Source organism: Mustela nigripes, chromosome 4, assembly GCF_022355385.1.
Source record: "Mustela nigripes isolate SB6536 chromosome 4, MUSNIG.SB6536, whole genome shotgun sequence".
NCBI lineage: Eukaryota > Metazoa > Chordata > Mammalia > Carnivora > Mustelidae > Mustela > Mustela nigripes.
In genome coordinates this window covers 162,618,832-162,645,087 of record NC_081560.1, presented here as the reverse complement: position 1 = coordinate 162,645,087, position 26,256 = coordinate 162,618,832, and the positions used below count along the sequence as shown (strand labels likewise).

At 53.1% G+C, this 26,256-nt stretch overlaps 1 protein-coding gene across 3 annotated transcripts; it reads left to right on the top strand.

The window, feature by feature from the left end:
- Positions 1 to 457: 457 nt before the first annotated feature.
- Positions 458 to 24,905, top strand: HPS1 (HPS1 biogenesis of lysosomal organelles complex 3 subunit 1). 3 transcript variants are annotated; one of them, XM_059398317.1, is made up of 20 exons: positions 458 to 538; positions 2,033 to 2,147; positions 3,519 to 3,626; positions 8,469 to 8,606; positions 8,819 to 8,961; positions 9,234 to 9,342; positions 11,462 to 11,622; positions 12,102 to 12,204; positions 12,787 to 12,885; positions 12,993 to 13,062; positions 14,866 to 14,921; positions 16,164 to 16,331; positions 16,427 to 16,606; positions 17,575 to 17,636; positions 18,174 to 18,308; positions 18,392 to 18,457; positions 19,525 to 19,669; positions 21,752 to 21,865; positions 23,628 to 23,710; positions 24,204 to 24,905. In XM_059398317.1, exons 3-20 carry the CDS (start codon positions 3,519 to 3,521, stop codon positions 24,364 to 24,366), a joined length of 2,103 nt encoding a protein of 700 aa, XP_059254300.1. In that variant the 5' UTR covers positions 458 to 538; positions 2,033 to 2,147; the 3' UTR covers positions 24,367 to 24,905. The 3 variants fall into 3 exon arrangements, with proteins under 3 accessions (XP_059254300.1, XP_059254301.1, XP_059254302.1); XM_059398318.1 differs by having other exon boundaries at positions 482 to 538; positions 2,042 to 2,147; XM_059398319.1 differs by lacking the exons at positions 458 to 538; positions 2,033 to 2,147; positions 3,519 to 3,626; ... (3 more) ...; positions 11,462 to 11,622; positions 12,102 to 12,204 and adding an exon at positions 12,211 to 12,345.
- Positions 24,906 to 26,256: the final 1,351 nt, after the last annotated feature.

The following is a 26,256-nucleotide window of genomic DNA, read 5'->3' as shown; positions in this document are numbered from 1 at the left end:
GAAATCAAGTCACCTTGGGGCAGCTCTCGAAGGGGAACTGCGGTTCAGCAGGTAAAGCCAAAGGGTGGGAAAGAGCCCGGGTTCTGATCCCGGCTCGGGCCCTCTGCAAATTATTTCTTCTTCCTGGGCCTTACTTTCCCCCTGTGTGAAGCGCGGTGAAAACCGACATGTTCCTAGTGCCTCGGTGGGGAATCGCCGGTGTCGTGGCTGAGGGGAGGTGGGGGTGGAGCCCAGGCTGGTGTCCCTGACCGCTGCGGGTAGCAGCCCCCAACTCCACAGGCTTCCGCGAGCTCCTGGACGACCGGAAGAATGCGGCCGAAGAACTGCAGGAGCCCCTGCTCACAGGGCCGGGAGGTCGAGCGGAGCGAAGGGCCCCCGCAGGAACGCGCGACGCCGGACAGAGGCTGGGCTCGAACCCGCGGACCTCGCACCCGCTCCCAGCCCCTCCCCGGGCGGGGCGGTGACGCGAGAGGTCACGTGATCGCACCCGGAAGCGCTCCCGGGGCACAGGCTGCTAGGGGGTGTGCTGCTGCCGCCGGTACGTGGTCCTCGCCCTCTTTCCGAGCGCGGCTCCCCGCGGCCCCTCCGTGGGCGGCGGGACTTCTTGAGCACCCCCCCGGCCCGCGCGGCCCTCCGGAAAGTGGAGGCCGACCACACCCCGGCCGCACGGACCCCGCCCTTCTGGCCTGGGTCCCGCTGCCTCACCTCTCCGAGCCTAGGTTTCTGCAGCCACGGAGTGGGGCGTGCACCCCCAGCCGGGCCCGCTTCCCAGGGCAGCTGTGAGCTTTGCGGGGGCTTGCGGGGGGCCGCAGACACTGTGGAGTGCGGGGCGCACGGAAGGCTGCCGTTGCGCGGGCGCCCCGCGGAGTCTCTCCCGGGTCCTCCAGCCCAGCAGGGGCCACGCGGGTCCCGGTCGGAGGGGAGCACCCCGGGACAGAGCTGCTGGGAGACCAGCGCGGCGGCCCGAGGGCGGTTTGCTGGGGAAGGCGGTGAAAATGGGGCCGGGGCTCTTCCCCACATTGGGCCCGCCCCATCTGGAGCTCCAGTGAGGCCTGTGTTACCACTTCGGAGCAGCATAGAAAGGGGAACAGGGAAAGCACGAAATGACACCGGCGAGGTTCGCTTTCCAACACTCATTTGGAATAAAACAGTAGAACCTCATGTCCGCTGAAAAGCATTTCCACTTTTCTGTGAATATGTCATTAAGGCCAGTTATGCCGGTGATTAGCAAGTCTCAGTTACGCTCCAGAAGAAGCTGAGCTCCCGCTTTCCTTTCTTGCCTCTTACTTGCTTACAGTGTTCAGTTTCCTAGTTAGTTTACAGCTTTATGCTGTTCTGCCTTTCATCATCCCAATGTGAATAATTCTGGAGCCAGTTTAGTTCACCCTGTTATTTGACAAAGGGAAGCTGGGGAACAAGGGAAGGGAAGCCCACTTCATGTAAGAAAGCAGAGTTTGCTAAGGGCTTCCAGCCTGGTTATTCTGTCTTCCCCTACAACCTTGTAGGGAGGTAGAGCAGGGGTTTGAGACGCAGGCGTTTAAGTGCCTCGGCCAACTCAAAACTAGAACCAGGTCTCTGGTGCCTTCTGTTTTGGTTTACTTCATAATCCCAGGATGTCCCCTCCCTTCTCCTGGGACCGGTTCCCTGTGGGGCTGGATGTGCTGTGCGGTCTCCAGTCACTCCTGGCAAGCCCCTTGGGGCTGCTCAGAGTGGGTTTGCAGACCACACCAGAGGTCTGAGTGACCCGTGGTAAAATGAGGGTGCCTAGAAGGAAACATTAGGCAGGAATTAATGGTTGTGGGTCCCTGCTATGCCCAGAGGACTGTGCTGGCCAGGTTCGTGTTCTCAGTGGCGAGAGGATGGGGGTGGATGGGATACAGGGCACCCCGCACCTCCTGGCTGTGGAGTGTATGTTCTGAGGAGACTCCCTAGGGGCCAGAGAGAGACGTTTGACCTCTGAGCCCTTCACCAGAAATGGGCAGCAGGCAGATGAGAGGCTCTGCTGGCCCTCATGACTTCTGTGTGTTATAAGCATTTGCAGGACCCAAAGAGATGCTGCGCTGCTCTGCGTGAGCTGGTCATCGAGTCTGCTGCGGCCCTTTCAGAACCTCTGGCTGGCTGGGAGCTTCGCGGTGCTCCTTGCCAAGGTAGGTGATCCTGCCTGACCTGAGGGCAGAACAGAGGCCCACAGTACCCCATCCAGGGCTGCTTGGGGGCAGCGGGCGGTACCCACCAGAGCAGGCAGTGGACCACTTCACACTCTTGCTCTCCCCCTTCTCCGCCTGGGGTTTAGCGGTTCCATGGGAATAGGCTGCCTTCTTTGTTCACTGTGGAGGAACCACCTTGAGGCCAGGGGCTCGGAGTAGAGTTGATAAACCCACAGGAAACTGGGGAGGAATTCAGTAAGTGCCACCAAGCTGGGAGCTAGGGGATTCTGAAGAGTGTCACTGAGTCCAAGACCTCAAGATGCTATGATCCTGCTTGAAACTGGACATCCACTCATGGGGCAGTCGGAGCAGAGTTTTCTGGTCATGGTCACATCTGGGCACACATACAACATGATCTTGTCCACGTGGCACACCAAGGGGCATGTGAAGATGAGAAGCCCCTGCCTGCCCTTTATTCGGCTACAAGCAGATGGCTGGAGAGCTCTGGCCTCCCCTGGCTTGGTCAGGCTTCCCCAGGGTTGAGAGGATGGATGTCCTGCCGGCCCCCGAAATGAAAAGCACAGTGTGGGACACTCTGGCTCAAGAAGCTTCCCACTGAGGAATAATGAAACATATTTTGTATAATCAGGTATTAATATGTGTGACACAGAACGTGTGGGTGGTGGGACGGGCAGTTTTGGGGGGCCAAAGGCACTGGTGGGTGTGGCTGAGGAAGCAGCAGCTACGGGAGTGTGAGAATGAGCTGTGGACAAGGTTAGGCAGCCTGTTTCCCCCAGAGCAAAAGGAGCTCACGAAGGAAGTTATGTCATGCTGAACCCACTCCTGGGGGCTTTGAAGCTTGTCTTCTGGGGCTGTTTTTGTCTCGAGGAGAAACACATTTCTGAACTGCCCGAAGGGAGGTGCGCTAGCCTCCCTTCATCTAGACCAGGTACCGACGGCCACGAGCCACCACACTGCCTGTCCTCCTGGGCGGTTGATCCTCCGTCCCGGTCAGGAGCGGGGTCCTTCCGTAGGTTTGGTGCAGGTAGGCCCCTATGCGTCTGACGCTCTGGCGAGAGGTGCGGGAAAACACAGAAGCAAGAGCCCCAGCCTTCGGCCTAGTTTTTGATCCCAGGGCCTCTGAACCGTGCTGAGTCCTGCTCTAGAAAGTGGGAGTAACTAAAGATTCCTACATCCTTAGGTGGTTCTGAGGGTGTGACAAAATAACAGCAGGAAGGCCCCTGCTGTGGGACCTGGTGCCCTGCGAGAGCTCAGTGGGTACTGGCTGGGGTTCTCATCTCTTCGTTACTCAGGCTGAGCTTCTGGATAAAGAGGCTGGGAGGTGACCTTGCCTTTGCTTCTCCCTGGCAGATGAAGTGTGTCTTGGTGGCCACAGAAGGTGCAGAGGTTCTCTTCTACTGGACAGATGAGGGGTTTGCAGACAGTCTGCGGCGGAAGTTTGGGTTTGAGGGAGAGGAGGTGAGTGCCGGGCCAGCGGGGCATGGGAGGGAACAACAGCCAGAAGTACCAGGTGGCAGGAGAACCTGCCCCTCCCCCGGGGCTGTACGTGAGGTCTAGGCTCCTGCACATCCAGCTGCTCATCGTCAGCAGTTGGCCTCTTGGTCCTCTTGAGTTGGTGACCTCACCCCTCCTCTACCATAGAGTTTTAATCACCCAACAGAGAAATTTGGTGTCCTCATTTCCTCTCCCTAAAAAGTGTAGCATAAACTTAACCCATCAGTTTTTTAAAGCGTACATTAAGGTATAATGGACTTACTGTACACCGAACGCTCTCAAAGGGCAGTTGGAGATAAGTGCGTGCACATGCGCTTGCAGACACACACACACACACCTGTGATTCTGTCACAATCAATAAAGTATACATATTGGTCATCACAGAAGTTTGTGACCACACCCTCGCCTCCCCCAGCCTGGGCCATCACCAGTGTGCTTTCTGTCCCAATGGAGGAGTTTGTGTTCTGTAGGTTTTTATGTAAATGAAGTCATGTAGTATTTACTCCAAGTGGTTTTGGGGTAGCTTCTTTCTGTCAGCATAATTTTGAGATTTACCCATGTTGTAGCGTGTGTCGGTAGTGTGGTCCTTCTGACTGTTGAGCAGGGGGTCGTTGGGTATCGACAAGCCATGGCTTGTGTATCTGGATATCTGTTGATGGTAACTGTGTCCCACTTTTGACTTTTCCCGATAAAGCAGGTGTGAACATTCATGTGCAGTCTCTCTGTGGACTTTACCTTTCACTTTTCTTAGGGAAATACCTAGCACAGAAGGACTAGATCATGAGGTGCATGTGAAACTTTGTAAGAAACTGCCAGATTTTGCCAGAGGGGTCGCAGCACATCAGAGCCCACTACTCAGTACGAGAGTTCTACTTCCATATCCTTGCTAACACTTGCTGTGGTCTTTATAATTTTAGCCATTTTAATAGGCATCTCCTGGGTCTCATCATAATTTTCATGTCCTGTTGGCTGATGATTTTGACATCATTTCATGTACTTACTTTCCCTCTATGTCTTCTTGAGTTGAAGTTGGTTCCCATTTTGCCCGTCTTTTTATTGGGTATGTTATTTCTTACTATTCTTAATGAGTTTTGAGAGTGTTACATAGTTTGGGTGCAAGTCCTTTATTCAGTAAGTATTTTACAAATATTTTTTTCCAGTCTGTGTGTTGTCTTCACATCCATTAACCAGTATTTTATAAAGAGCAGATGTTTTTCATTCTGATAATCTTTGTCCAACCCAAGATCCGAGAGTTTTCTCTGTATTTTCTTCTAGAAGTTACATACATATATATATATATATATATATATATATATGCTTTTTTTAAGCTTTCTTTTTTATATTAGGTCTCTTTTTTTTAGCTTTTATACTAGGTCTAATGATCCGCTTTGAATTTTTGTATATGATGTCAAGTGTGGATTAAGGTTTATCTTCTGCATGGAGACATCCAGGGTAATCCTGAAATATTACAGCATGGAGATAGTTGTCATTTTCACTCATAATTTCTACTCTACATTTGAAAGGAGTGATTAATTTTGAAAACTTTTTCCAGATGAATATGGGGTTAAACATATTTGCAGAGAAAGCATCCCAGCACTTCTGCAGCAGCCCCGACAGGTGGCTTGCCTGCCCCCTTCTCGCTCTGCTGGGCGTAATCACCGCTCAGCCAGTTCCACTTCAGCAGCTTAATCCGCCCAACATCCCCAATATTCTTGTCCCCATCTTTAGGAATAAAGATATCAGAGATCATGACGTTTTAGTGGTTTCCTTTAAGCTAAAAAACTGGTCTATTAGGCTCTTTTATTTTTAGCAGTCAATATGTACAGTATTTTTCTTTTTTGAAGAGAGAGAGAATGCAGGTCGGGAGGGGACAGAGGGAGAGGAAGATGGAGAGAATCTCAGGCAGAGCCTGACATGGAGCTCGATCTCGGGACCCTGAGATCATGATCTGAGCCGAAATCAAGAGTCAAATGCTTAACCGACTGAGCCACCCAGGTGCCCCAATGCATATAGTTTTTTAAAGAATTTTTAAATATTTTTGTTCTTAACCTACTATTTCAATCAGGTTAGCTGAAGAAGCCAGCTGTCAATAGACCTCTGTATCCCCAGAACCTGCCATAACATGAACAGAAAGGCACTCGGTATATCAGTGAATGAATGGATAAAACAAAAGAAGCAAGTTATCTGATTGTGTTTATCTTCCTCTTTATTAAAAACCTTGTAAGGGAACAAAATCCCAATTTTTTTTCACTTCCTAAGTGATTACTGTAAAGAAAAAAATGCCTTTAAAGTTTTATTTTTATGTACACAACGCTATTTTTTTTCCTGATTCTATAAATAACATGAATTAATTGTAGGAAATTTGGAAATACAGAGAAATCGTTTTTAAATGACCCATAATTCTAGTACCAGAGCCATTAGCTCTTCTATATATTTCCTTTGGGTCTTTATCTTTTATATGTAGTTGGGATCATACCACATTTACAGTTTTATTTTCTGTTTTTCCACTTTCCATTACATCAAAAGCATTATTCTTTTTTGTTAAATATTCTCAAAAGCATAAATCTTAGTGGAAGCATTATATCCCAGTGTATAAATAAATGTATCATTTATCCGACCATTTTTCCCATACTGGGCACATATATTGCTTCTAGTTGGCTAAAACTGTTGCTGCAGGGAACACTTATGCTTGAGTTTGATCCCACATCTCATTATTTCCTTCAGATAATTTCCTATAAATAGAAACGTTGATTCAAAAGCCATTCAAAGATAATAATGCACCACTTTATAATTCCAAGTAATAGTAATTCCTTTGCACTCTGCCTACACCAAGTATTTTTGTCTTCCCCAACCTTTTAAAAAAAAAAAATCTCACAACACCTGCAGGAAAAGCCACTCCTTTAAAAACGAGTTGCTGTACACAATCCAGATTTTTAAGCAACTTTCTCTTACCATAATCTATTCGTGGCAGTTCAAGAAAATTGTGGCACATGAGTAATTCAACAAACGTTTGGCTCTGTGGAGGGATATTCATTCAACGAATATTAATTGAGAACCTACTATGCGCCAGCCTCTTGGGGTGAAGCAGTGAACACAGCGACAGGATCCTGCTCTCGTGGAAGTTAGGGCTACAGAGGGAGGACAGAGAGTGAACGGGGTGCAAAGAAACACATGAGTTCAGGGAATGTTAAATGCACCAAAGAAGTTAGACCATGTGGGGTGGGAAGTGATAGGGGCAGGGTGGCCAAGATGGTCAGAAAAGGGGCCATCTGAGCTGGGGCCCACGAACCACCGCTAGCGGGACCCACCTCTGCTCCTGAGCAGAGCTGGAAGGAAATCCATCCTGCAGTGCTGCCTCCCGCTCCTGTTTGTAAATGCTGCTCATTGCCCGTGGTTAGGTGCCTGTTTTTCTTTTCAAAGCAAGGTCTTACTTCCTCTCCTTTCTTTCTTTCTTTTTTTTTTTTTTAATTTTTTTTATTTTCTTATAAACATATAATGTATTATTAGCCCCAGGGGTGCAGGTCTGTGAATCAGCAGGTTTACACTTCACAGCCCTCACTATAGCACATACCTTCCCCAATGTCCATCACCACACCCCCCATCACCCTCTCCACACCCCCCTCCCCCTGGCCACCCTCAGTTTGTTTTGTGAGATGAAGAGTCTCTTATGGTTTGTCTCCCTCCCGATCCCATCTTGTTTCCTTTATTCTTTTCCTGCCCCCCAAGCTCCCCACGTTGCATCTCCACTTCCTCATGTCAGACTCTTCTCCTTTCAGATTTCACAAGCTCAAAGTCAGGATTTGGCGCGCTCCATGTTTCGGTCAAGTCTGTGCAGATTAGCGTGGGGAAGGGCAGCTGTTCTCCTTTCTTCCCCTTCCAGTGAGGAGGGTTTGGGGGTGCCCATTCTGCTGGCTTTATGCCAGTTTTTTCTGCAGATTTTCAGCAGCTTTGTCCAGTTTCTCTTTGGCTTTCTTTGTTTTTCTCCTGATTTTGGAGGGCAGAGAAAATGGCTGGAGGAAGAGCTTGGAAAAGTGAAGGCTGGCTTGTTTTGGAATACGGGACGGTACAGAAGCATAAAAAAATGGGGTGGGGGGGGCGTCTCTCCTACTCTCTCGGCCAGAAGGAATACCGTTAACAGCGTTACACTGACTTTTTAAATATTATTTCAATACTTTGTTTTTTCTATGTATTTTAAAATACTGTTCTCAGCGATTTTTTTTTTTTTAAGGTAACATCAGAGGAATTTTCCATGTCCTTGAAACTTCCAGCATTTTAGGTGGCTTCACATTCTTCCTTCATTTAGCTGAGCTGTTACTTATTTAACTGTTGACCTGGCACTGGGCATTTCCGGTTCTTACAGTCCCTTGCTGCTGTAAATTATGCTGTAGTGAGCATCTTTGTGCGCTTGCCTTTGCCCTATCCCTGATTGTTGTCCTTAGGATATGTTCCCCCGAGGCCGACCAAGTGTAACAAAAAGCACAAACTCAGGGACACATAGGGAACTTCCTCAGAGTTGGTCAGTTCTCCATTAAATGCCCCCCACATTGCACTGTGGAGATGGCCTGAGTCCTTAATGTTTCCTTCTGGATTCAGAGCCAGAAGGGCACAGGTACCCCAGCCTCTTCTAACTAGCACCCGGGTGCTGGGGGCAGTCTCCTCTTGCCCCGCTTCCCTGTCAGGATGGTGGTACCTTCCAGGCAGGTCTAAAACAAGGGACACCCTTGCTAGCAAGGCCTGGGTCTTGTCCATTCCTTTTGTCGCCAGGGTCTGGCACTCTAAGAGGTGTTACTTTCTGCCCTCTTGCAGCTTCCCGCCCTGGAGGACCAGCTCAGCACCCTCCTGGCCCCAATCATCATCTCCTCCATGACCATGCTGGAGAAGCTCTCAGATACATACACCTGCTTTTCAACGGAAAATGGCAACTATCTGTACGTCCTTCACCTGGTGAGTGTGTAGCCCCGGGGCCCATGTTCCTCTTCCCTCAGTGCCACGGGCCATCCATGAGCCTTTCCCTTGAACTTCAGATTCTCTTAGAAAGCAGAAACCAGCCTGTCAGATTCCCCCCCGGGGATCTAGGCCTCCCCTCGCTCTCCTCCGGGATCAGGCCAGGTGAGGGGTCTCTGAAGCTGGCTGACCCCAGCCCCCTTGGCCCGCAGTTTGGAGAATGCCTTTTCATTGCCATCAACGGAGACCGCACGGAGGGCGAGGGCGACCTGCGGCAGAAGCTGTGTGTGCTCAAGTACCTGTTCGAGGTGCACTTCGGGCTGGTCACCGTGGACGGCCAGCTCATCCGAAAGGAGTGAGTCCACTCTGGCTGACTTTGTGTCCTGTGTCCATGTGTGAGGGAAACCGAGACGTGTAGTGGTTTACTCGGGCGCCTGCCTCCCGGTTCTGTGCCCATCCCACTCCAGGGCCACGGCGCCGCCTGGACCAGCCCTTCCATGCTCAGAGGGCTCTCCCACTTGTCGTCTCGAGTGGCAGGTGCCTGCCCAGCCCTGGTGGTAACTCTGCTCCTTTGGTGGATGGTGGGCACGGGCAACTTTCTCAGGGTCTCTCCTGCTCTGCCCCCAGGCTGCGGCCCCCTGACCTTGAGCAGCGAGTCCGGGTGTGGGAGCACTTCCAGAGCCTGCTGTGGACGTACGGGCGCCTGAGGGAGCAGGAGCAGTGCTTTGCCGTGGAGGTGACTACTGGGCGCGGGAGGCCTCAGGCCCCAGGGGTGCCGGGTCAGAGGGCAGAGGAGACACACCACGGCCCCATCATGAGTGAGGTTATGACAGACCCTCAGACTCTTACCTTTAGAAGGTTGCTGTCTGTGGCCGCATGGTGGGTTAGATGCTCTGGTGGGGTTCATTTTAACACAATTTGGGGTCACAGTAAATTATGGAAATTCTGAAGCTAGCTCCCTCCATTCTGACCGCCCCCTTCTCCCCAAGAAATTATATTGAATCAAAACTAGCGTGGAAAGTAGTGAAAAATAAACAGCCCTACAGAGAAGATGCCAAGTGCAGATGGTGGTAACACCGCCACCAGAACACTGACTTAGGCCCTCAGCAGCTGCGGAGCTGAGCCGGAGACTCCCAGGTCAAGCTCCCACGGAGGAGCTCAAGGGGTCCCTGCAGTACCGCTTCTGGCTCCCTGTGGAGACAAACACAGATTTCCTCCTTTGGGGCGGTTCTCACCCTCAGGGTATATCCGAATCATCTGGAGGGCTTGTGAGAGAAGGGTTTCAGGGCCTCACTTTTCCCATGGTGGGGTGGGGTGGAGATTCTACAATTTGCATTTCTGATGAGTTCGCTGGTGAGCTGATGATGCTGATCCCGGAACTGTACTTTGAAAGCTCCTGCCTTAGAGGACAGGTTCGGAGCAGCAAACAGCAGCTCACAACTGACAGATGCACCAGGACACAAGCCAGCACGAGTGAGAGGAAAACCAATCACCAATAGATTTAGACCCCTAGGAGCTTGATATACTTGGATTATCGGTCCAGAATGTAAAATAACTCTGAAATATTTAAAGATTTTAAAGCTAGTTGAGAACCCATATAGGTATTTTAGAAATAAAAACAATTATTAAAATAAAAACCTCAAGGGATGGGTTAAATCGTGGATGAGACATAACTTCAAAGAGAATTAGTGAACTGGAAGATAAATCTGAAGGATTCGTGTTCACACCCTGCTCACTTACTCCTCTGAGAAATGTACAGTTCCTACTACATGCGAAGAGTGTGCCAAGCCCCGGGAACAGAGAGTAAAGACACTGTCGCTGCCTTTGAGAGGAAGTCAGCTGTACACATATGCCTGAAAATACAATCAAGCATCCTGGGTGCTGCCATATTGGTTTTCCATCCAAATCCATGGTGGTGCAAGCTCTCTTTGAGACATCAGGAAAGTCTGATTGTAGGAGATGGCCTGTGCAGTTAAGATAAAATCCACAATTCTTCCAGAACCGACCAGGCCCTGGATGACCTGCCACTGTGGGACTCACCCCCACCTCGTCTCATGCCCTTCTGCCCTTTCTCACTGTGGCCTGGCCCCCCGGGACTTCTTTTTCTTTCAGGTGCACTGGACATTTAATTCTGTGCAGTTCGGTAGTCATTAGCTACATTTGGCTATTGAACATTTGAAGTCTAGTTTGCCCAAATTGAGTTATGCTACACATGTAGAATACACTCTGAATTTGGGTGACTTTTAGTATAAAAACAGAGTGTCAAACATGCCTTTAATAATGCTTCTATATTGTATGTTGAAATGATAAGATTTTAAGTATATTAGGTAAAATAAATCATTAAAATTAATTTCACCTATTTCTTTCTACTTTTTAAATGTAGCTACTAGCAAATATTAAATTATTCCTAGGGCTTTCCTTCTATATTAGCTGGACAGCACTGCTCCAGACTTCCCACCTCAGGGCCTTTGCATATGCTCTTTTCTCGGCTTACAGGATTCTCCCCCTCCACTCTGTCTGTTAGGATTTCTAGTTCTTTAGAGATCAGTTTAGAGGTCACTTCCTCAAGGACACTTTCCGAGGACACCCTACCCAAGTAGGTACCAGGTGTTTCCTACACAGCACTTAACTAGAGTTGACGTTTCTCTTGTCTCTTTCCTTGCATATTGTCTGTCTCGCCCCCTAGAGTCTAGTGACCGGACCATATGCCCAGGAAGGCTGACCCGAGTCACCCTATCCCCTAGTGTCTGGCACGTAGTGTGCGTTCAGCATAGACGGAGTGAGGAGACCCACCAGCCTGGGCCTGGAGCAGGGGTGGATGGTCAGTGACATGGCTTCCTTTCCCTGCCCTCTAGGCTGTGGAACGGCTGATTCATCCTCAGCTCTGTGAGCTGTGCATAGAGGCCCTGGAACGGCATGTCATCCAGGCTGTCAACTCCAGCCCTGAGAGGGCCGGCGAGGAGGCCCTGCACGCCTTTCTGCTCGTGCACTCCAAGCTGCTGGCCTTCTACTCCAGGTGAGCCCTGGTCCCGGCAGCAGAGGCCCAGAACCCTAACTTTCCCCCAACCCCCAGCTGAAAAAGCACCACCTCCCCAGCCAAGAAGACCTTCAAGATGTGTCTCTTCCCTGAAGCCTCCTTAACTCTTTCGTTCTTAGCCCTCTCAGCTTATTCCCTTCTCTGAGTTAGGTCTTCCTGGAACACCGTCTCCGAATCTGAATTCCAGAACTTCCCCATGGGCTATAACTGGTCCCAGGTGGTTTCTCATGGGTGGTTTTTTTTTTTCTTTAACACAAGCTTTATTTAAAAAAATAATGAACTGATTAATTTTATTTGTACCTTGCCTTTCTTCAAGAAGGATGAAGCCAGCTGACACGTTCATAAATTCCTTGAGAGCAGGGACTCTGCTCCAAACTCCCTTAACCTGCCTGCCCCGCGCCCACTATTACCTGCAGGGGGCGCCAGTGTGCGCTGACAGCCGCCTGCTCTCTCTGTAGCCACAGTGCCAGCTCCCTGCGCCCGGCTGACCTTCTTGCCCTCATCCTCCTGGTCCAGGATCTCTACCCCAGCGAGAGCACAGCGGACGATGACGACCCTCAGGTCTTGGGCCGGCTCACGGGGGAAGCTCCCAAACCCAGTCTGGAGTGTGCTGGGCAGGCCACCTGGGGAGGCTATGTTTCTGCATCACAGTTCTGGGCCAGCGGGGGTGCTATAGGCCTTGACTTCCTGCTGTTTTCAGGTGTAAGAGGAATTCTAGAATGATGTGGTTTAGTCAGTGAAAAGAACAGTCTTTTGGAGTCCTTGCCGCTCTAGACCTGAATTCCCTTCTCTGTGCACTGGGACAAGGGTTGTTTGGAGGAGTAAAGGGGACAGCTTACCTAGAGCCCAGCCATGCCTGGGGTGCTTGGTGGGTGCTAGCCACTGTCTTCGCCCACGCTGACCCCACTGTCAGTGGCAGTTTGGTTACCACTGTGTTGGAAGTTCGGACATTTCAGTGGTTCTGGAGAAAGACTAGGCCACCTGGAACTGAAACCCGGTGGGAAGTGAGGACGCCCACCCATGGATGCGTGGTGGCGGGAGGCACCAGGGTGGGAGGGCTGCGGGTGGAAGAGCTGGGCTCCGATGGGGGAGGGGAGGAGCAGATCAGAGGGGCTCTAACTAGGTTTCCCTTGCCCATGGCAGCCTTCTCCCCGGAAGCCCAGGAGCAGCCAGAGCATCCCCATGCAGCAGGCCAGGAGCCCTGCCTCCACAGCCCAGGCCAGGAGGAGCTCCACGGCAACTGTGTGTGCTGTCTGCCTGCTGCGTGGAGGGGTGGGGGGCCCAGGGTCGAGCCCCTCAGGAGAGGCTCTCCCAGCCCTCAGCCCAAGATGCCCTCTTATCCCTTCCAGGAGACCGACAGCTTCTCCCTCCCTGAGGAGTACTTCACGCCCGCACCTTCTCCTGGAGAGCAGAGCTCAGGTGAGACCTGGGGAGGAGCAGGAAGGCGGCAGGGGTGGGTGGGAGGAGCCCAGACACAGACACCCACCGGGATTCCCAGAGCGCAGGGTGCTGCCCTGCACCACTCCCAGCTCCAGCCTGGATGAAGCACGGCCACGGAAATGATTCTGTGTGACAAGCAGATTTCATTTAAAATTTCATCTCCCATAAGTGTAATTTCTGCCCCTTTTTTGGTAATTAATTAATAGTAACTAAAATTAATAATCATTTCCTTTCAAGTATAATGATTTAAAATGTACATATTCAATTTCTATACCTTACTTGTTTTTCTGGAAGATGTGAGTGGGTAAACAGTAAAAAGAAATGGAAAATATTCAAAATCTTGCTAATGAATAGACAACATTGCCAAGAACAAAGATAAGCCAGAATCTGTACTGTTGACGTCCCTCTGGGTGAGCATCAGGTTGACCTCTGAAGTTCTTAGGGAGAAGGAAGGATCCCATCACCTAACAGAGGAAGGCCAAGATTTTAGAAGACACTTCTCAGGAACTGAGTTTTGAAAGGAGTTTACTGTGTGGCGTCCTTAAGCCAGTTCTTAACCCTGGCTACACGTGGGAGCCCACCAGGTGGCTTCAGCCAGAACGGTGAAGCTACAGTCTGCAGGCTGGGACCCAGGTGTGAATGCTTCTAGAAACTGGCCCCGTGAGGCCGGCGAGCATCAGAGTGGGAACCAACCCTGTACACAGATTCAGGTTAGCACAGTGGTTCGAAGCCCTGTTACACTGTGGGCTTACTTAGGGATCTTTAAAAACTACTGAAACCAGGCCTGCCAGGGATTTGGACTTAATTGATCTGGAAATGTGGCCTGGGCATCAGGATTTTCAAAAGGTCTCATGTGCCGCTACAGCTCGAAACCAGTGGGTTAGATGTTCTTAACAGTAATTCCGTGGATGGGCTTCAAGCAGCCTGGGATCCCCGAGAGCCCACACCAGCTCCTGTAGCCTTGCACATTCCTCTGGGCCCAGGGTCCATAGCTACCCTTTGGTCTCTAAATTCCCCGTGAGTCCAGAACACATCAGGAGACACCGCTTTGGGGTCGTCACCAAAGTTCCTTTTTCTTGTAACTACTCGCTCTCCTCATCCATCACAGTCTTCCTCCTGGCCTCTTTCTCAGTGGTTAGTTTCTATGCCTCCGAGCTGTAAATAATGCCATTTCACAGTGCCTGGAACTCCCCACTTACAAATGGCTTGAGTCGGACTCGTTCATTTGTAAATCGGGTGTTCAAAACATGAAAACGGGCTTCCCTACAGAAACATGATTACAAATGATAGCTATCTGCAATGAAATATAAGGGAGCACTGTATTATTACAAACAGGTAATATTTCAGATCCGTAGTGGGCTCAGTAGGTTTTCTGGGAAAGGGAGGCTGCTGCGTTCCCTGCGCATAGTGGGTGCTCAGTAGAAGTTTGCTGATTGAGTAAGTGTGCTGCCTCCTGGGGTAGAGGCACTGTGGTATACAGGAAGAAACAGAAGGCGTGAGAGGGTATTCAGGAGGGCCAAGAAGGGCCATGCCCCACCCCCCGCCCCTGCCGGGTACATCGTCAGGAGCCCACACCCAGCAGCTGGCCTTGGGGGGAGTGTGTCTTCCACAGGCTGCTTGGGGACTGCAGAGTACACCCTGCACTTCCAGCCTGGGGTCCGATGAGCAGGGCAGTGCGGCTCCAGCCACGTTCTCTGCCGCACCCTCCCCTTCTGACCCGCTGCTGAGCCATTGTTCAGGCATTCACGGTATTTTTGTTCTCTTATGGCCCGTGTCCTGTAGGTAGCACTGTCTGGCTGGATGAGGGCACCCCACCCACGGATGCTCTCCAGGTCCAGGTGAGCTTCTCCTGCGAGAGGGAGGGTCCATAGGCACCGGCTGATTTGAGACGCTATGGTGGGCCCTGGGGACTCCGAGGTGTCTCCTCCCTGTAACTCCACACAGGGCCAGCCCTCCTGCTGCCACCTTGGGGCTGGTCAGTGTGGGGACAGAGCTCATCCCAGAGGCTGGGGCCGGGTGGTGGGCGGCCCCGGAGGGGCAGGTGGTGGGCGAAAGGTGACCTCAACTCCGGAGGACTTCCACCCTCCTCACTGTTGCTGGGACTGAAAGTCCAGCTTAATTGGTGTTGACCTTTTCAATTAGAAAGTAAGTATATTCGTTGTAGAAAAATTGGGAAATATGAAAGTATGAAAAGCAATGAAAATAACTCAATCAGTCTTAATCCTTCATTCAGATGTTAATTTCTATTAATATTTTGGGATGTTTCCTTCTGTCTTCCCTCTGACTTGTTCACATATGGACATATACACGTGTGTATGTATATTTACACACTACATGGTTGGTTTTTTTTCTTTTACCAAGTTTGAGTCCTAATGTCCTTCATTACGCTGTTTTCCTTAAGCGTTTTCCCGTTTACTCCGTGCTGGTCTTCAAGGGTTAAGAGTCCATCACATGCCTCTATTAATTATTTTAGCGGATTCCCAAACAACTACCTAGGTTTGGGGCTATTCTAGAACAGTAAGACTGCAGTGCCAAGTTCTCGTGGCATCTCTGGTGATTTCCTCAGTTCTCTACTTTTTCCCACTAAAGCCTTTCTTACTTATTTAGTAAGGCTGGATTCTTGCTCAGTTAGTCCTCTCACGCCTCAGTCTCCCCCCGAGACCAGCAGTCCAGATACTCTGAGGATGGGTAGAATGACGGCTTTATTGACAGGCCTTCGCCCCAGTGAAGGCCTGGGAGGGAGCTCCCCCCACCCCCAATCGTTCCTGCCCTTTTAGTCTCTTTTCTGCCTCCCACCCCAGGTCCTGTTCCCCACGGCCCCTGCTTGCCATCCAGTCCTGACTCTGGGTTGAATGGCTCCGAGGACACAGGGAGACCAGCAGGGGCAGTCCTGGAGCTGCTGGGGCCGTGGTAACAGAGCACAGGGGTTGAAGAGCTGGGTCTCTTGGAGTGAAAGTGTCTACCCCCATGATTCACAGGGAAGACAACAAATGGGCGGCTATGGTGGGTGCATGAGGCAGAGGCTCAGTGGCCCCCCCGACCGGAGCCCTCCCACAGACAGCTCTTCTTCTTCTGCACAGATAGCTGAAGACACCCTCCAGGTGCTGGACTCACCCTCCCCAGTCGCTTCCGGTCCCAGAAGGATCTTCCTGGATGCCAGCATCAAGGAGAGCCACTGCCCCATGGTGCCCCACACTGCATACTTTCTGCCCCTGTGGCCAGGCATCAACATGGTGCTCCTGACCAAGGTGGGAGTGACCCTCACCTCCCTCAGCAGTGCCGCAGCCGGGACACCTCACCGCAGGCTTCCACTGTTCATCCCGCTCTGTGCTGCTTCCCGTAGGGCCCCAGCACCCCCCTGGCTCTTGTCCTATACCAGCTGCTGGAGGGGTTTTCCCTGCTGGAGAAGAAGCTCAAGGAGGCGCAGGAGACCGGGAGCACCCTGCGGTCCCACCCCCTCATGGGGGACCTGCGTCAGAGGATGGACAAGTTTGTCAAGAATCGTGGGGGGCAGGAGATTCAGGTGAGACCTGGGTCCCAGGTATGGTGGCCTCTGGGAGAGGAGGCAGGGCCGGGGCGGCAGGGTCTGTTCTGCTCACACTGGGAAGGGAGCCCCACCGTGGGCCCGTGATCCTTGTTTTCCGCATCAGGAACTGATAACAGAAACGTGACAGTATTTTCAGAGCATTTTGATGTGAGTTTGGTAGAACACGAGTTGGATTTCCTGTGCTTTATGTGAGGAAACCAGAGCTGAGGTTACTGGCAGGCAGATGGCAGGACCAGAGCCTGACTCTAGGCCACCGTGAAGGCCAGCGGCCTGTCCCCGGCGTCCCTCCTGTGTGGCAGCTCATGCCGGCGTGCGGGACACCCACCCCCACCTCAGGTGGGAGATGAGACCGGGAGAGGCCTAGACGGTAGAAACGCCCAGTCTCTGCCAGGAGCCTAGCAGGAGTTCAGGAGGGGTGGGTCACCTGGGAAGCAGCTGGTGGTGCTTGGGTCCGTCTGAGGACCTGAAATTCACTGTGGCTGCTGTACATGGGCGTCTGAAAATGAGAAGAAGGGTTGGAGGAGACGGAGGAAGTGAGTGAAGCTCAGACCCAGATGGACCCAGACTGTGCAGTGAGCGTGGGGGTGGGGCGCACAGTCCCCCTTTACGGCGCTCGCCAGTGCCTGCCCCATGTCCGCTCCTGTTCAGGGCGCTCGCCTGTCCCCTGACAGCTTTAGTTCACGTGTCTGTGCCACTAGGCAGTGAGCCTGCTCTTTAAAGAAATGCCCACTGGTGTGTATGGTGGGGTGTGTGGTGGGGCGCAGAGAGCTGGGGGACTTGCCAGAGAGCCAGCTCGGACTGTGTGAGGGCAGCTGCATGCTGAGACTAAATACTGAAGCAGATGAGAGGTGTGGGTCCTTCCCAGAGCCCGACATCACAGGCTTCTCCCCGAGACCTCACTATGGGGCCGTCAGCGCAAAGCCAACATGTCCCATGTCCTACAGAGCACCTGGCTGGAGTTCAAGAGCAAGGCTTTCTCCAGGAGCGAACCCGGATCGTCCCGGGAGTGAGTGGTGGGCCCTGAGGATGGTGGGGTGGGGGAGTCATTTGGACAGAGGGGCAGGTTCCTCCAGGCCAAGAGGGAAAGGATGCTCAGGAAGGTGCTCAGGAGGGCCAGGGGCCTCCCAGAGAGCAGAGTCCCGCCTGCAGACACTGGAGAGGGGCTGGGAGGCAGGGGGGCTGCAGGTGGAAGAGGGGGCCTTGAGGACTTAACGTGGGATAGGGGCTTAAGTTCCCACCCAGCCTCAGCCCTGAAGGGTGCACTTTCCCTCATTTCCCTGTAAAATAAACCGTTGGTGGGGAGGGGCAAGATTTCAGGAGCTTCCACCCAAGTACTATATCCCATGGTGGGGGAAAACCGGGAAGCTTCCTCCTCAATCTCTGAGGGCAAGGGTGTGCTTCAGCAGCTGTGTCTGTTACCGGTCAGGTGACCCTGACCCAGAGGATGAAGTCCAGTGGGTTGTAGGGATGTGTCTTCAGCACACATGCAGACAGCCCCCTCCAGGGCCCTTCCCACTGTCATGCTCTCTTCTCCTGGCACCAGGCTGCTCCAGGCCTGCGGCAAGGTGAAGCGACAGCTCTGTGCCATCTACCGTCTCAGCTTCCTGAGCACGGCTCCAGGCCGGGGGGGGCCCCATCTGCCCCAGCAACTACAGGACCAGGTCCAGACCATCATGCAGTAAGTGTGGGCACCCCCCCCCCCCCCGCCCCCGTAGCTGGACCAGGAGCCACACCACACCCACCTCCCTGCTTCCCTGACAGAGAGAAGCTGATGGACTGGAAGGATTTCTTGTTGGTGAAGAGTAGGAGGAACATCACCATGGTGTCATATCCTCCTGCCTGAGCCCCTTGGGTCCGTCTGTCCCCCGCACCTGCCCACTATGTCAGAGTGCGGGCTTTCAGGAAGTAACAGATATGTTCCACCAGCTCAGCATCTTTTCTCTGAAGAATAGAAGATACTGTCATGGGTGTCTTGTCCGTAGGAATGCTCCAGGACTGAAAGTTCCCAAATCCCTGCTGTCCCACAGGGACTTCCTAAAGGCTTTGGAGATTGTTTATGTTGACATTGTCTGGCCAGCAAAGTGGTAACAGGAGGGGCAGGGGTCCTGGGACATTCCAGGAGGGGCAGGGGTCCTGGGATCAGGAGAGGCAAGGTTCCTGGGGTCAGGTGGGTTAGAGAGGCCATGTCCTCCTTAGGAGTCACAGAACACAGTGGGACGTGAAGGCTCTGAGAAGGCCTGCACCAAAAATGTTTATCTGTTTAAAAACCACTGTCCAAGACCTATCTGACCATTTACCGTGTAATACTAGTTCTGTTGAATACTGATTTTCCCTGCAGCTTTTTATAAAGCAGCTTTTCCTTTGTGGAGAGGTCAGTATGCAGGTGAAAGGGTAATAGAGGCCCTCTTTAGCCACCACCCTGCCCTGTTGGCTGCTCCCCCTCCAGTGGGAACCTTCCAGGTTCACGAGGTGAAGTGTGGAGAGATGAACAAAACCACGCCTGGGCGGTCAGCTAGGCTCATTTATCAGAGGGGTAGCTCTGCTGCCCCACCAGCCTCACCTTTTATGTGATGTAAACTCATCCCTCGTGAAAATGATAAAATAGGAACACTCACTATGCCTATTGGGTCTAGAAACCCACAGGTTAGATGTGCTAGTGTCAAGGGATCCATTGTACTTGCTTCATAGAATTTCACAGTGTTGGGGGTTCAGAGGTAAAGAGGTCTGGGAAAACAGGGACCCTAGGGGGTTGGCTGGCATGGCAGCTGTGGGGACAGGTGGGCACAGCAGGCCTGCTCTCTGGACTCCACTGCTTAGCCTTGCCAGAAGCCTAGGTGGAGGGCAGAGTTACCCCTGCCCCGGTCCCTGGCTTTCACCTTAACCCCGACCTTCACCTACCTAGAAGACTTCCCAGGCTTGGTACATTTCATCTACGTGGACCGCACGACTGGCCAGATGGTGGCCCCTTCCCTTAGCAGCAGTAAGAGGATTTCGTCGGAGCTGGGCAGGGGGCCGTTGGCCACGTTCATCAGAACCAAGGTAACCATTGCCTGGCCCAGGTAACTCTTCACCCCTGTCAGACAAGATGTGCTGGTCTGACCCCTATCCAGAAGAGACTGATGCCTCCCCACCAGAGGCTCCCCTGAGGCCTTGGGCCCACCCCACCTTAACCCTTACTGTACTCTTCTGTCGGTGTCTGCACCCAGCTGGTCTGCAGGCTCCTGCCTTGTCACCCAGGGCCACATGGGCCTCAGTCGGTGTGGGGGCACCTTCCTGGGTGTCTTCTAATGTGCCCAAAGGAGCGTGTCTGGGTAGTGAGGTCAGTTGGGGCAGCAGCTAGGCCCTGACATTGTGCTTGGCATAAATAAATCCCAATAAGTATTTGCTGCATGAATTCAAATGGAAAGAAGAAATGCAAGGTCATTCAGTTTGGATACAGGATTTAACACTCGGTGGTTCGCACTAAAGAAACATTCTCTGGGGGTTCTTGTATTCTCTTTAACAGACTCTTTCGTGGCAAACTAGTGTATTTCTATGTAGTAGGTAGCATGGTATAAACATACATTAGATAGATTCATCTCGATAAAGCATATGCTAATAGGTAAAGTCAGGAGGAAGACAGAAGGTGGGTTGGGCTCTGCTGTTCCCTGGCCGTGTGGCCCGGGGCATTATGTGGTCTGAGTGTCCGTGTGCTCATCTGTGAAGGAGGCTACTGACACTGTTGATGTCCACACGTGGCAATGATTACAGACGCGCGAGATGCTGCGGATTAAATACTCAGCTCGGTACGTGGCACAGAAGAGAGACAGAACTCAGGGAACAGTTGCTGGTACCCGCCTCCCAGCCATCTGTCGGGAGATCCTTGTGGTTCTCTGGCTGCATTTCTTTGCATTGTTTTTCTGTGCGGTTTTTTGCCATCGGTCATAGTCATGCATCATTCCGTAGGTGCAATTGTGTTTACCCACGTTTTTGCTTTCTATCTGATGCATTTCCTCATGTCATTAATTCTTTATCAACGTGATTTTTAACAAGTCCACAATAGTCCATCATGTGGCTGTAACATAATTTCCTTAGCCATTTCCCCAATGTTGGACAGTTAGAGTGTTTCCAGGCTCTCGCAGTCATAAATAATTCTGCAGCACATACCTTCGTGCATCCATCTTTGTCCTCGTCTGATTATTTTCTCACTATGGATTCCCAGAAATGGAATTACTAAGTCAAATGGGAGGAATGTTTCCAAGGTTATTGATACACATTGTCAGATTGTTTTCCTGAAAATACAGCAAATCCCCAAACGTGTTTGCAGATGTAATTAGACATGACGCTGTGGTCAGGTTGGCTGCGAATCATGCATGCTTTCCACAAAGCTCTTTGGTACGAGAGCTCATCAGGCCTTTTCCAGTCTGGGAAATGGAGGAGTCAGGCTGTCCCCACTGTCCTCCCTTGGGCAGGTCACAGGTAGCACCAGGAAGTCCTTGATTAGGCAAGAGAATGTCACCCAGGGGATCCAATGCACATGGTCCCTTCTGTGTGTTTCTGTCAGATCTCTTGGTGAGTCCTGGTTGGGACTTTACCCTGGAGCAGAGGACATGCCTGGCTTAGGCTCCTCTGTGTTCACATGCCCCGCAGCACCTTCCTGGCATAGAAGCTATGCCAGATGCCTGGCCCTGGAGGGGACCAGGTGGGCAGGTGGTCCTGGACAGCAGGAAGGGTTTCCAGGTGGCCATACCCTCGTCTCCTGTTAACTAACCACATGCTTGGCTGTTTTCTGGGCTGAATGATCAGCTTACTAGTTTGTGGCTTCTGTGCATGGTAAAGTTAAGTGAAGTATTTTTACGTATATTTTATTGTTGTAGTAACGGTGGCAGGGGGAGCGGGTAGTCCACCCACCCACCCGATAATGATTTGTTTTTGAGCTCGCACTCTTGATCTAGGCCGTGCCCCTGCACTAAGGAAACAGGTGAGCTGGAGCAGCCACTGGCCTTCCAGAAGCTCCTCCTGAGTGCTTTTCTTCCCGCGGCAGGAGCCTGAGCCCCGGGCCCACTGTGAAGAGAGAGCCAACCCCGCAGGCCTGGGGAGGCTGTCGGGGCTGCCACAAGCACATTGTCCCCCTGTCCCCAGGTCTGGGCTCTGATCCGGCTGGCACGCAGATACCTGCAGAAAGGCTACACCACGCTGCTCTTCCGGGAGGGTGACTTCTGCTTCTCCTACTTCCTGTGGTTCGAGAACGAGATGGTGGGTGCAGCCAGGTCCTGGGGCAGGACTTTCCCAAAATGCTTTCCTCTCTGTTCACTCCAGGATCCCTTTCTTCTGCACTGTGTTCAATCTGTCTCTTCATCTCTTCTCATCCCTAGTGGAGCTGACAGGGAGCCACAGCCGTTGGGACCCAGACCTCAGAGGTCCCATGTTCAGGGGCGCTGTGTGACCCTCCAGCAGCTGTCTGAATGACTCATGCTGTCACTCAAGGCAGCGTCCAGGTCGCACATGAACACATGGACGCGTGCCCGGTGAGAATGGCTGCTCACGCATGCTTCCGGCCACCCTTAGGGAGCATGGCATGCTGTCGCTCCCGCTGGAGAGGCCAATAAACCGGGGTTCAGAGCAGTTAAGCAACCTGCCCAAGGTGAAGAGGACAGTCCGGCCTCCTGGCCCAGTACTTCCCTCCCTAGCCCTCACAGTTACCCCAGTGTAAGGACAGGACTATTTCTCTCTCTCTCTCTCTTCTCTTTCTTTCCTGTTTCTCTTTGATGTCTCCTCACTGGTCACTCGGAGTCAGTGTTCCAGCTCTCCCCATTCCTTCTGCCCCTCACGCCCCTCCACCCCCACTGAACCCTGCCCTCTCCCACTCCTGGCACCAGCCCTTCTTCACTCTGCCATGAGAGTGACAGCCAGCACCTTCGAGAGTGCAGGCTGCTTCCTGGGTCTTTCACAACCTCCCGTCCCCCCAGCCCGTGCTGTGGTTGGGTTATTAGCCCCATTTTACAGAGAGAGACACTGATGCGTGGAGATCAAACTCCATGGCCAGGGCCACCAAGGCCATAGATGAAACAGCTGGAACCCAAGCTCAGCTCTCCTGGCCGACAGGCTCCCATCTGTGCTCCAAGCCTGGGATGTGTGTACAACCTTTACCTTAGCTTCTGTGTGTGTGGCTGGCCCGACGGAGGGACAGACTGAAGTAGGGCTATGGGGGGCAGAGCCAGCTGTGGAGGCTGCCTGCACCTGTGCCATCCTGGGCAGCCACCAGGTGCTCTGAGCACACCTTCTCACCTGCAGGATGGGCCCCGCGGTGCCCACGTGAGCGTGGAGACGATTCCATGACCGTGCCCAACACACAGTGGCTGCCCAGTGCATCTTAATTCCCTTCTCCTCCTCATCCTTTTTTTAAGATTATATTTATTTGTTTGAGAGAGAGTAGAGTGAGAGGGAGCAGAGCAAGAGAGCATAAATGGGGGTGGGGTGCAGAGGGGAAGCAGAGTCCCCACTGAGCAGGGAGCCTGATGTGGGGCTTAACTCCAGGACCCTGGGATCATGACCTGAGCTGAAGGCAGACGCTTAATGACTGAGCCCCCCAGGTGCTACCTTCTCCTCCTCATCCTGCCCTGGAGGCTATGGTCACTTTCACAGCACAGACTTGGGCCTTTTGACAATGCCTAGCCCTTCAAAACCCTGCAAGGCCACCTCCCAGGGTCACGCTCCCAGTAGCCATCCCGAGCTCGTGCAGGTCCCTGACTTAGGTCTGCGCACTGAGGGGAGTGAGAGCCTCCCCACGTGCACCGGCCAGGACACTCAGAACTTGACATACGTCACCTCCAGTATCCGCTGGGAGGTTACTCTTAGTCCCACTTCACAGATGAGAAAACGAGGTAGGAAGAGGCCCAAGCAGCAAGCAGCCACCACGCGGGCTGAGCCAGGCTTTGAACTTCGTGTCCAACTCGGGCTCGTGATCTGTGCAGCACACTACCACCGCCCTGCATAAGAGCTTCCTCCTCTCCCGCAGGGGTACAAACTGCAGCTGATAGAGGTGCCCGTCCTCTCGGATGACTCGGCGTCCTTCGGTGTGCTGGGAGGAGACTACTACAGGTGACCGCGGTTCACAAGGCTGCGGGGAACGGGGGTGCCCCGACGAGTGCCCCTCCCCTACTGGGGAGCAGCTCATCCTTCAGGAAAGCCCCCCAGGAAGTCCTAGGTGGGAGCTCTTTGCGGCCCAGCCCCGTGTTCAGCGAGAGTGGGTGGGTGGGCGCACACCCTGTTTCTACCTGTCTCTGGCCGCCACACTGTTGGCAGCACCCGCCGGCGTCCGTGCTAGGCCTTCAGCCTTCCCCACCACCTCTGTGGCTTCCCGTGGCTCAGACATGGCCGTCGGCAGACCCTGCGCAGGACTGGGAACCCAGAGGGGTGGAGTGTGCAGCCCCGGGGCCATGCCTCGTGCAGTTGGGTGGGAAGGCTTCCCTGGCCAGGTGCTGGGGCCTCGCCAGGTGACAGTGCCCATGCTGGGCCAGAGGGTGTGGGAGACGCCTGTGTCCAGGAAGGCTGCTGTGGCCTCATTCCTGAGTCCTGTTCCCCCTTTCTCTAGGAAGCTCCTGCGCTACTATAGCAAGGGACACCCTGCTGAGGCCGTCAAGTGCCACGAGCTGCTGGCTCTCCACCTGTCGGTCATCCCCACGGACGTGCTGGTGCAGCAGGCTGGCGAGCTGGCCCGGCGCCTGTGGGAGACCTCCCGCCTCCCTGTGCTGTAGGCTGGTGCAGCCCGGGTGTGCACCCCTGGTCCCCACGCAGAACAGCCACCAGGGGTGGGACAGCCCCCTGGGTCTCTTAAAGAAACCACCTAGACTAAGGCTCCCCTCCAGGTACCAAACCCCCAAATTCTCTTTGGAGGAGGTGGGAGGTGGGAAGGGTCCTTTGTTCTCCTTAAAACAACAGTGGCTGTGAAGGTAGACCTGGGGCACCTGCTTTCAGAGCTGCCTCTCCCTGTATCCCCAGGAGACGGGGAGTCCCCGGTGCCTGCAGGTGTCCGAAGATCCCTCCTTTAGGCTCCTTGGAATGGAGAAAGAGCTTCCTCAGGAAGCCGGTTCCCTCCCCAAATGCAGGGTGCTGCCTTGGCTGGATGGGAGCTCCCACTGGGTCCCTTCCTCTCTGCAGTTCGGGGTGGGTTTCCTACACCTGCACCCCATTCCCCGCCTTCGGAGGGGTAGCACCGACCTCTCAGCATGGCTGGGTGGGCGGCCCGGGCCACGGTGTGAGCTCAATAAACACCCCCCGTGGTTGTTGCTGTTCAGCCGAACATGCCTGGTCTCCTGGGATCTTCCTGGTGTGCAGAAGTCCTGGCCCCTTCACACCCCACTCCGTCCGGCCTCCGGCCTCAGCCCCACCTCAGAGAGCCGTGTCCCTCGTGTCACTGGGTCCTCTGCATCCCAGGCAGTGGTTTATAAACCTTATATCCCAGCCGATCCCTGTGTGCCCTGGGTTGAGAACTGCTGCCGAGGAGGGCGGCCCCTCTCCTGTCACCTGGAAGCTCCCACCCCAGGACAGGAGAGCACCTGAGCCCTGGGACTGGGGCACGTCACCGCGGGGAGGAGAGAAGCACCCCATCAGGGAGAGGCCACTGGGCAGCATTCCTGACCTGCTGACCGCAGCCGGGCCTTCCATGTCTTCAGTCTTGAGCCAAAATTCAAGCAAAGACTCTTCTTTCCTGTTAAGGAAACAGCTGGTGGAGGCAAAAGCGGGGCAGAACCACACCTCACACGAATGTCCTCAGAGGTGGCAGTGAGGGGGAGTCACCTGAGGTGATGGGGACTGCATTCCCCCTTAATATCTTGACTTGATGAATGGAAATTTAACCTCAATTGGGAAAAACACAGGAGAGCACAAAGGAGGAGGGGAGTAAGTCTAGAAGCCCACTGCCGCTTCTGTCACCTAGTACTCTAGTATTCTGTCACTTAGTATTGTCCCTTAATTTTTAGTAGCTGCATAATGTTGACATGTCTAGGTGAGCCAATCCCCCCAGTTCTTCAATGCTGTGACACCGGGGCAAACACCCTGCCTCAGACTCTAGCACAGATTCACACGGTGCAACCCTGGCGAGCGTGGGGTGTCTCGGTCCCCAGGAGGAGGATCCGCGGAAGGCTCTCCTGCTCGGACATGGATACTCTCTGCATACTCTCCCAGTGTTAAGGTGCATTTCTAATGGCGGGTTTCTAGAACATGGACCCATGTCATGGCACCACAGAAACTCTTGGGTGCTTTTTTCCTCCAACAAGAGGAATGGCCTGCTAGCTAATGGGTAGAGAACAAAAGGGCTGCTAACTCAAGGCAGGCTGGAGGATGGCAAGAAAGTGTGGTAGCTGAAGATGTGACTGGCAGATGTGATCTTTAATCCTTGAGCATTCTGAGGAAATGGGAAAGGCGCCAAAGTCAGAAGAGGGATGTCTAGGGCTTCAAAAGAAGGCAGCGAACCCCAAGTTCCCCAGCCCTTGCAGTCTCCCATGGCCTCTTGAGTGCAAGGTGCTTCAGGGTCTGGGGGAGCACGAGCAGCTCTCCAGGGGCCACAGCGATAGATGTGTCTTCCCCCACCGCGTAGTTTTGCAGAGGCCCCAGTCATGGCAACCCTGTGGGGTATAGAGCCGCTC

Coding starts and splice junctions, on each gene's coding strand:
- HPS1 (XM_059398317.1), top strand. CDS start 3,519: ATGAAGTGTGTCTTGGTGGCCACAGAAGGTGCAGAGGTTCTCTTCTAC. Junction 8,607..8,818: donor ATCTGTACGTCCTTCACCTG/GTGAGTGTGTAG, acceptor CTTGGCCCGCAG/TTTGGAGAATGCCTTTTCAT. Junction 17,637..18,173: donor GAACCCGGATCGTCCCGGGA/GTGAGTGGTGGG, acceptor TCCTGGCACCAG/GCTGCTCCAGGCCTGCGGCA.